This window comes from Physeter macrocephalus, unplaced genomic scaffold (assembly GCF_002837175.3).
Source record: "Physeter macrocephalus isolate SW-GA unplaced genomic scaffold, ASM283717v5 random_225, whole genome shotgun sequence".
Taxonomy (NCBI): Eukaryota; Metazoa; Chordata; class Mammalia; order Artiodactyla; family Physeteridae; genus Physeter; species Physeter macrocephalus.
The window spans coordinates 6,311-16,535 of record NW_021145511.1 but is presented as its reverse complement, the minus strand read 5'-3'; the positions used below and the strand labels follow the sequence as shown (position 1 = coordinate 16,535).

Below are 10,225 nucleotides of genomic sequence, written 5' to 3'. Positions count from 1 at the left end.
CTCACCCCACTCCAGCCCCCTGGCCTCCTGCAGTGCTGTTCCATTTGTATGGAATGTCCTTTCCATCCACTGTGTAGTTAACTCCAACCTGAGCATCTCAGCAGAGGCGTTACTTCCTCCAGGAAGCCTCCTTCAACCTTTCTTCCTGGGTCGAGTCCCCTGGTTATAGGGTCTCACAGTTCCAAGGCTCTCTCCGGCATGACCTGTCTTGTCACCATATGTGCTTTACACTTGCTAATTGGACCCTTGTTTCCCCCACCAAATGGTGATATATGGGAGGGCAGGACACGCCTGTATTTGTTCGGTATTGAATCCCCAGCACGTTGCACACGGTGGGCACACAATAAATTGTTCAAATTTTCAAAGGAGGGTTGAGGGATGGCGCACTCTGGCTCCCCCTCATGGCAGCAATTGGTATTTTGTAGCAGGCGCTAGGTATCCATCCCATCCTCCCACCCCCTGGGCCCTTTTACCCAAGACACCTCGCTCTCCCTGATGGCTTCACCTTGACCTCAGCCACCGAGGATAACAAACAACAAGAAGAAGGAGGACTCTGGATGCTGCTGGAGGACTCAGGAGTCAGATCAGGTCCCTGGCACTTAGGTTGTTCCCTTGGCCGACGTAGGATCATTTCCAAGGCCTACACCCATCTAGAAAGCTTCGCCAGAATCTAGGATGTTATCCCACGAGGACAAGTCAAGTGAGCCAGGTCATGAGAATGGCCCATCCAGTCTTGGGCTCTCTTCACCATGCCCCTCACACATCACTTCAGAGAAGAATGACAGGACCCGAGTTCCCTCCACATCTCTGCCTCTGGACCACTACAGGTGGCCTGAGGTCAGGGAGCACTATCCTCTTACTGCCGATCCCATTCCTGGATCTCCAGTGAGGCTCAACGTTTCCAAGGCCCAGGGTTTAGTCCTGCAAACCTCCAGGCCCGGTGTCTGAGTGGGGGAGCCTAGAGCAGACCTAGGCTGAGTGACGACCAGCCCTGGAGAGACGTGGGGCAGAAAGGCCCAGATCAACCTGAACCGGGCTCCAGGCCCCGAGAATCACAGGGTCTACACTCCCTGTCTACAATTTCTTCCCTCCTACTCTCAGATCAGCTGGATTTGGCAACTGCCCAGCTGATCCCCTAACACTGCTCTCGCTGAGATCACCGCAGCCTTGATATCATTAAACACAAGAGTCACTTGGGTCTGACTTGCCTGGTTCGCTTCACTCCATCCCTTCACCTACTGCTCCTGTTTAGTCTTTTTTAGTCTAGGGTTTTATTTGCCTGTCCCTTAAATACGGAGAATTTGGTGGCCTCAGTTCCCCATCACAGCTGACAGAGCCCTCATTTCTGTCCCCAGTTCCAGTCTTAGACCAGGAGTCCTAAGGCCTCCTGGCTGCCACGCCTTGGTGGCATGCCCATCCTCTGGGCCCCCCATATCCACCAAGTCCCAGAGGCACTGGTGGTACAGTGGTGAGCACAGCTGCCTTCCATATCCACCAAGTCCCACACTGGCCTCAGCATCTTCCCCAAACCTGCCCCTCCTCCCCGGGCCTGTATCAGGGCAGCTCCACTGTCCCTCCCCTGCCCAGAGCCCTGGGCCTTACCCTGGACACTTCTCTCCCCTACAGCCCTTCAGCTCCATAACCCATCCACTCAGCTTCTTGAATGTCTCTCTCACCCACCCCCTAGTGCCCTCCCTCAGGCCGGCCCTGGTCCAGCCTTGTCCTCACCCACCCAGGTCCCTGCCCTGCTTTCCCCCAGGCTCCCAGCCTGAGTCTTCTCCTCTGGTTCACCCTCCTCATAATGGCTAGAAGGATCTTCCTAAAGCCCAAACCTGACCCTCTGCCTCCCTTGCATAGACTCCTCCGTGGCTCCCCAGTACTATCAGGCCAGAGTCTGAGCTCCTCAGCCTGGAGGTCCTGAACCCTGCCCACCCTTCCTGCCTCACTTCTACCACGGCACCCCCAGTGCCTGGCACTTCCTAAGCCCTTGCTTGGGCTGTCCCTCTGCCTGGAACACCTTTCCCACTTCTCTCTGCCCATTTATCTCCTTCAGACGTCATTCTCAGATCACGTCTCCTTCACGAAGCCCTCCCTGACCACACCCTGGGCTGAGACAGGCCCCTTTTCTGGGCTCCTACAGTCTCCTAGGCTTCCCTCCTCACCACGACTCTGCTCGCTCTGAGCTATCACTGTCTGAGGGGCAGGGCTGGGGGCTGCCTGAGTCCTTGCAGCATCACCAGCACAGGGCAGGCCCAGAGAGGACACTCAAGGAATGTCTGTTGGTTAAAGGGATAACCATCCTCAGCCTCATCCAGGGACTTCAGAGAGAACTGAGGGGTGGTTTTCTCCCCAGAGGGGGCATCCCAGCTCCAGACCCCTGAACGATCCCCCAACCCCAACAGACAGAGACAAGGGCAAGGGCCCAGGCCCAAGCTTAGAAAAATAGGACTTTCTTGTTGTGCCCCGGTGCCCGCGACACCCTCCCCATCAGAGTTTTAAAAACCGTGAGCAATTTGGTGAGTCTGAAGCCGGGTCCCACGGGGTGTCTGGGTCCTGCTACCCCTGGGGTCAGAAGGGCCGTAGAGGTGGGCGCGAAGCTAGGGTCCCATGAGATCGTGGTTGGGCCCCCAGGGCTCACAGTCCAGCTGGACCACGGTGTGGGCCCTGGGTACGGCCGGCTCAGGAGCCGGCGGGGCCAGCGTGGGGCCCAGGGCGCCATTGGTCTGGGAGCAAACGCTGCTGACAGGCGCAGGTGCCTTGGCCTTGCCCGGGGGTTGGCCACCGTGCACCTTGTAGCGCATGAGCAGCACGAAGGTGAAGACCAGTACCGAGGCCACGATGACACCACCCAGTGCGATGATCATGGTGCCGCCCAGGAAGGGTGCGCGCGGGGCCCCGCAGGGCCGCAGCGCTGGCTCGGTGGAGAAGCGGCGGCAGCCCACGGGCCGTGTGGCTGTCAGCCCCGTGGCGCCGTCCTCGTACACGGCTAGCACACACAGATCGTACGTGCGGCCTGATGCCAGGTCCGTCAACAGGAAGGAGCTGCTGTCGGCTGGGATCATCCTGGAGGGACAGACAGGTGGGAGTCAGGTCTCCGGCTGCCCAGCACCCACCCCGCACTCTGCCCCAACCCTCCGGCCTGGAGGATTTCCCCCCAGGCCGCTGTCTCATTTCACCCTAGCCCCTGAGTTCCCTGTAACCACTACCGGAATTCCCTTTGGTCTGATACCCATCAGCTGCCCGATATCCCTCCGTTCTGTTAGCCTGTTTCACTCGAGCCCACCCTCTCATTTTCCTGCTGCTCGAATACCCATGTGATCTCCCTGTGGCCTTAATGCCCAAATTCCCTCTGCGCCGCTGCCGGCTTCCCGGCTAGCCCCACTGCCCCCCATGTGGGGTTTCATTTTATACCCCACTGCCTGGTTCCCATCCTGCACTGCCCCCCAATTTCCCACCAGCCTGCAGCCCAAGTTCCCTCTAGCTCTGCTGCCCAGTTTTGCTCCACTCTCCTGCCTGACTTCAAGCTGGTCCCCCCGCCCTACTCTCCCCTAGCTCACGGCCCCAGTCCCTCCAGTTTACTACCCCATTTCCCGCCAGCCCACCACTGAGTTCCCTCCAGCCCTGCTGCCAGACATCTCTCCAACTCAGCACCCAGTTTTGTTCTAATGCCGTCTGGTATCCCTCTAACCTGATGCCCATTTCCTTCTAGCTCCCCACCCCCCCGCCACGCCCATCCAATTTCCCTCTGCTCCTCTGACTTTCCTCCAGCAGGTGCCTGGTTTCCCTTTTCCAGCTGCCTGACTTTCCTCTAGTGTTAAACCTAGAATTCTCTCTAATCTAACCACCTGATTCCCCCACAGTGCTGATGCCCGATTTCCTTCTAACCTGCCAATGAATGTCCCCCAAGCCCTGCTGCCGCTGCTGTGTTATTATTACCATATCCACAGCCTGCTTTCCAGTGAGCCCTGTCATCTGGCTCCATTTTCATTAAACTGATGTGCCTCAGTCATCATTGCTGAGTTCTTTTTCTCCCTGTTGCCTTATTTCTTTCCAGTTCTGTCCCCTGATTCTCTTTTATCTCTCTGGCCTGGTTTCTATTTATCCTTATCGTTCCCATTCCCTTTTATCCTTAGTACCCAATTCCACTATATTTCCTTTTGTAGCATGGCACCCTCTTGGAGATTTAACTTGTTTTATAATCTGTTTTATTCTTAAACTGCTTTAATGAGGGAACTCCATGATTATCTCTAGGAGGGTGATGATCTAGGAGAGCATTTGTCCCGTCCCCTGCCAGGCAAGGTAGATAGAACTTGTGTGATTTTCAGGTGTGGGCCCTCCATGGAACCTACTGAGTACCGCTGTCTGCGAAAGGGAGTGGAAAAAGCTCGTTGGATTTCCAGGACTGAAAAGGAAATCAAGTGACTATCTTTTGAGGTTTGGGCTTCTGGGGAGGCACAGGGAACCCAGGTACTGGGTTTACAAGGTGAAGACCCCAGGCCTTAGGAGGCCCAGTCCTCTGCAGCCGGGTGTCAGGGACTGTACCCTTGGCCCGGCCTGGCATTGAGAACAGGGAGCCATCCACAGGCATCCATGCAAGGCTGGACTTGGGTGAGATGTGCCAGCACACCTGGATGAGAGCCACCACTAGTGACATGTGGCCAGAGCAGATGTTCCATGTGCTCTCCGGCTTGGGGGCAGAAGTTATGTAACCCGCCTCTTGGAGTGTGTAAACCCCAAGTTTCGTGTTTGCAACAAGAGAAGGGAGAAGGGAGTCCCCAGCAGTGGCTGACTGAACATTCCTGTTCACCCAGAGGTGGAGCTTTAACTAGGTTTAATTTGATTTAGAAAACCAAAAGTTGAGATGTCACCACGTTGGAACTCCAAACACATGCAGCAGGTCACACCGCACAAACCCAAAGCCTAATCTCTATGTAACCTCCTCCCCCATTTTCCATTTAACCTCTGGTCTGAGTTCCTTTGCAGCCAGGCTGCCTCACTGCATTTTCCCCATGATCCGTGTACTCTCCCGCTTGATCTCTTTTTCTTCCTGCAGATTGGCTTGAGTCTAGCCCTGCCATCTGGAAATATCTGGTTTCTCTTTACTACTTAAGTTGGTTTGTATCCCCTCAACTTTGCCCCTCACCCCCAATTATCTTTTTACTCTTCTGGCCTGATTACTATTTATTCTTGCTGCCTTCTTTCTTTTTACCACTGCTGCCAGATTTCTTTTACCCTCTCTGCCTGATTTCTTTCACCTCTGCTGTCTGATTGCCTTTGTAACCTTGCAGCCTCATTTCCAGTGCTGCAGCCTCGGGTATCAGTAGGTGTTCCTCCAACCCTCCCTCCACCTCGCTCCCCCACCCAAGCTGCCCACCGCCTGGACCCTGCACCTGTAGACGAGGATGTCGTCGGCTGAGCTGTTGTACTGGATTTGGTACATGCGGATGCCTGGGATAGGCCGCTGATCTGGCCACTGGACTAGAGCAGCTGTGGCCCCATGCTCAGTCACCTGGACGCCACGGTCAGTAGGGGGCCCAGCGTCAGCCGCCTTGGCGGAGGCAGAGACCGAGGCGGCAGAGGGCGGGGTGAGGGCATCAGGATCCCCGTCCCGCGGGGGGTCACAGCTTGTGCTGTTGGCTAGCTGGGGGGGCGGCGGGGGGCCCACGGTCAGCTCCACAGCAGCCGTGGCCTCGCCAGCTGCATTGGCCGCGATGCAGGTAAAGATGCCGCCATCGCCCGGCTCGGTGACCAGCAGCTCCAGCGTCCCGTTAGGGAAGGCGCGAGCTCGGCTCGAGTTGCCCAGCAGCCGGCCGTGGGGTGACACCCAGCGCACACGGGGCTCGGGGTCGCCCACTGCCCGGCAGCGCAGGGCGGCTGGCCGACCGGCAGGCACGGCCAGGGGCGGTGAACGGTGTGTCACCACCGGGGGCTCGCACACAAACTCCTCCTCACCCACAGCCCAGAAGTAGCGGCCACCCAGGGCCGGCGGGGAGGCGCAGGCCTCGAGGTCGTCCTCCCGCGCCAGCCGCCGGAGCCACACCAGCTCGCAGTTGCAGTGCAGGGGGTTCCCGCCGAAGGCCAGCACCAGGGCGGACGCGGGGGAGCCGCGGGGCCTGGCCAGCAGCGGCAGGCGGGAGAAGAGTGGGTCGGGTGGGATGGTGGTTAGGCGGTTGGAGGTCATGTCCAGCCGCGCCAGCTTGTGCAGGCGGGAAAAGGCGCCGGCGGGCACGGAAGCCAGTAGGTTGTGGTCGAGGCCCAGCGTGTTGACGTTGCCCAGGCGGCCCAACGCCTCCCAGGGCAGCTGTTCGAGGTTGTTGTAGGAGAGGTCGAGGTCCTCGAGTGTCTCAGCGCAGTCGTCCAGGGCCCCAGCCGCCAGGGCTGCCAGCTGGTTGTTGCTCAGGATGAGGTGGCGTAAGTTGACCAGGCCGCGCAGCTGCCCCTCACCCAGCGAGGTCAGCCGGTTGCCGTCCAGGTGCAGAGCGCGCAGGGCGCGAAGGTCAGCGAAGGCGCCGGCGGCCACGTGGCGGATGGTGTTGCGTGACAAGCTCAGGTGCAGCAGGCCTGTCATGTTGGCCAGGTCACGGCGCCGCACGGTCGCGATGAAGTTGTCCGCCAGGCGCAGCTCGGCCGCCCGGCGGTCCAGCGAGGGTGGAACGAACAGAAGGCCTGCCCCCGGGCACAGCACGCTTAGGGGCAGGGACTGTGTCTGGCAGCGGCAGCGGCGGGGACACGGGCTGGGTGTGGCTGGCTGGGGCGGAGACGAGGCGGGGGCCAGCGGCAGCAGGCAGAGGAGCAGAGGGAGGACGGCCATCGCGGGCAGGGGCGGCCTGCAGGGAAGAAGGGGGCAGTGAGGGCGGGCTGAGGCCAGAAGGGGGCGCTAAAGGGGGTTGGGGTGGTCTGAGACCAGAAGAGAAGGTCACAGAGCAGAAGACTTGGTCAAAGATGGTCAGAGAGAGGACTGGTCAGACAGATCAAAAGCCAGAGGAGACGGTCAAAGACTCAGAGAGATGCTTCACGGGGGAACCGAGGGAGCAGAAATGTGCAAAGACGGTCAGAGGGAAGGGAGGTGATTAGAAACGGTTAGAGACAGTCAGAGAACAGGATCAGTAGTCAGGGTGGGTAGAAGGTAAGCCAGAGAGCTTTAGACGTGGTCAAAGAGAGATACTCAGAGATGGCCAAAGAGAGAAGAGTTGGTCAGGGTGGTGGGAATGATTAGAAGTAGCCAGACGTGACCAGAGAAGAGAGGTGGTTAGAGATGGTCAAGAAGATCAGAAGTGGACAGAGAGGGGAAGTGGCCAGGGGTGGTCAGATCCAGGAGAGATGGTCAAAGATAGTCCAAAATGGTCAAAAGGCAGAGAGGCAGTCAGAGAGAGGAGGGGAGGACAGACATGTCAGAGACAGCTGGACGTGGGACAGCTGGTTAGGATGATGGGTGTGGGGGGAAGTCATCAGAAAGAGAGGAAAGGCAACGAGAGATGTTAGAAGTGATCAGAGAACACCAACGAGCAAGAGAGACAGGGAGAAGAGAGGTGGTCAGTAAAGGCCAGGATGGTCACAGACTGGCAGCTGGAGGGGGTGGAGGGCAAGAGAGATGGTGAAAGATGGTCCGAGAGAGGAAAGGCAGATAAAGGAAGTCAGAGAGGAGAGATGGATGGAAGCGGCTGGAGAGAAGAGTGGTAGTACAAAAAGATGTCAAAGATGGTCAGAGACAGTCACAGGTCAAGGCTTAGAGTCAGTGGTAGACACGGGCACGAGAGCTGCTGAAAGATGATTAGAGAGCGGTACCTTGGACAGCGACGTCCAAGGTGGTCATTGAGTGAAACAGTAGACAGAGGTGGCTGGAGAGAGAAGCTGTGGACAGGGGGGTTAAAGATGATGATCAAAGACAGAAGTGGCAGACAGAGACGGTCACTGAGAGGAGTGCTGGCCAGAGGTAGCCAGAGAGAAGAACAGTGGACAGAAGTGTCAAAGATGATCAGAGAGAGGAGAGGTGAATAGAGATGGTCAGTGAGAGGAGAGGCAGAGAAAGGAGACTGGAGAGCGGAATGGTGGACAGGAGAGGCAGCTGGAGATGATCAAATAAGACAGATGGTAGGAAGACGCTGGAGAGCCGAGGGGGGAGGGGGTGGTGGTGAGTGGGTCACAGACCTGGAGATGCCATCAACTGGGGAAGAGGAGATCAGAGAGGGGCAGGGTTGGCCAAATGTCCAGAGAGTGTTTGAAGCAGAGCAGGAGCTGGAGGCAGACCCTTGTGAGGGGATATCTGTTTCCTGGGGAAACTCCAAAGGTGCCCAGGGGGACCTGGTAATCCTTACCTCCACCCCCAGTCACAAAGTTCCTCCCAAGTCCCTCCCCACCATGGGGTCTCCCAGTAGTCTTACCTGAGCTGGAAGCCACCCCAGGGAGCAGAGTCCTCAAGCTCCAAGGGGGTCAGGGGTCAGGGCTCTGGAGGGGATGCCTGGTCATTCCTTCCCTGTCCCCAAGGTCTCTGTAGAGGGACTGTCTGTTGTGTCTCAGCTCAGATTTGTGGCCACGGAGTCTCTAGACCTTTATACTTTGGGTCCTAGATCTCCAAATATTGGGCCTCTAAGGGTCCAATTTTAGACACCCAGGCCCCAGTTTGGGTTGCTTGGAGTCATGGTCTCCCAGCTCCAGTCCTGGGATGCTAAACAGTCAAATGGAGAGTTTAAGATCTGAGTCCCAAGCCCAGTCTTGGGATCCGATACTGGGGTGCTGGGTTCAGATACTGGGGCTCTGAGTCAAGATTTGCCCCAAATTTCAGTATTCAGGTTTGCAGCAAGGACTTCAGGCCCAAACTCAGGTTTAGGCCCTTTGGAATGCCAGGGTTCAGATCCTGGAATCTGAGGCCTAAAGTCTCAGGGTTGGGGTCCCAAATAGTGGGTTCCAGGGTATAGAAATGAGAATCCAGTCTCAGATTTCAAGGTCCCAGGCACAGAACTCAGAGTTCAGCTCCAGATTTGGGGTTTTAGATGCCAAATCTTGAGGTTCAGGCTCCAAATCTTGGGGTCCATATGCCAATTCTTGGGGTTCAGGCTCCAAATCTTGGGGTCCCAGGGACTGATGTTGAGATTTCAAACCCAGATATTGATGTTCAGGCTCCAGGTCTTGGGGTCCCAGCCCCAAATCAGGCTCCCAGGCTTGGGTTTCCAGATCTCTGGAGCCAATCTCGGGGCGCAGGCCCCCGATTTCGGGGTGCGGGTCCTGGATCTGGGGTGGCGGCGTCCCGACTTGCTTCCCGGGCTGCGGCGGGGGCTGGCCCAGAGGGAGGGGGGCGGCTGGGGGGGGGGGGGGGGGGGGGGGGGGGGGGGCCGGGCAGCCCCGGGGGCGGGGGTGGGGCGAGGCCTGGGCGCGGACAGACACGGAGACGCGGGGTGGGGGCACCGCAGCACAGGCGGGGGCGCAGGGGGGAGGGGCCGCGCTCAGAGACCCCTCCCCCGCCGGGGCCGGGGCGGGGGCCGGGCGGGGGCCGGGCAGGCGGGCCGGGTCCGGGCGCTCCCGCGGCCTCCTCGCCGGGAACCCAGGGCCGTGCGCGCGCCCGTGCTTAAAGGCGCAGGCCCCGCGCGCGCCCGCACTTAAAGGTGTAGGCAGGTCCCCTCGCTCAAAGGTGCGCCCCTGGCCTCACCTCTCATGGAGTCGTTCTGGCTTTGCTTCGGAGAGAGAATCCTTGGATAAAGAGAGAGTCAGAGAGACAGAGAGAGACACAGAGACTGAGACAGAGAGGCACACAGAGACAGAGAAAGACAGAGATAAAAAGGCAGGCTTAGATTCAGGGACAGAGAGGAGTAGATCGAGAGAGAGGCAGATAGAGAGACAGAGTTAGGAAGAGACACACATATTCAAGGAGAGATGGAAATACAGAGACAGTGACAGACCCAGAAAGAAAAAGAGAGACAAGAGACAGCACAAGTTAGAGATCGAGATAGAAAGTCAGAGAGACAGAGAAATGGGAGAGAGACAGAGACAGAGACAGACTGACCTGGGGCAACTCAGCTATGAGGATGGGTACGTGTATATGTGTGTGTCCAGTTCTCATTCACAGCCTTGAATGTGGTTCTCCATCCCAGATCCCCCGGCCCCCACAGAAGCCTGTATCCTTCTGTCCCTCTGCCTCAGCACCACCTCTCTGGGATGTCCTTCCCTCAGGTGGAGTTTCCTTTTCTTTTTAAATTAATTAATTAATTAATTTTTGCTGTGTTGGGTCTTC

At 57.8% G+C, this 10,225-nt stretch overlaps 1 protein-coding gene across 1 annotated transcript; it reads right to left on the bottom strand.

The window, feature by feature from the left end:
- Positions 1 to 2,451: 2,451 nt before the first annotated feature.
- LRFN3 (leucine rich repeat and fibronectin type III domain containing 3) lies at positions 2,452 to 9,260 on the bottom strand. The gene is made up of 3 exons (XM_007101082.4): positions 8,382 to 9,260; positions 5,391 to 6,827; positions 2,452 to 3,063 (listed from the first exon to the last, which is right to left on the bottom strand). Exons 2-3 carry the CDS (start codon positions 6,809 to 6,811, stop codon positions 2,598 to 2,600), a joined length of 1,887 nt encoding a protein of 628 aa, XP_007101144.2. The 5' UTR covers positions 6,812 to 6,827; positions 8,382 to 9,260; the 3' UTR covers positions 2,452 to 2,597.
- Between the last annotated feature and the right edge of the window lie 965 nt (positions 9,261 to 10,225).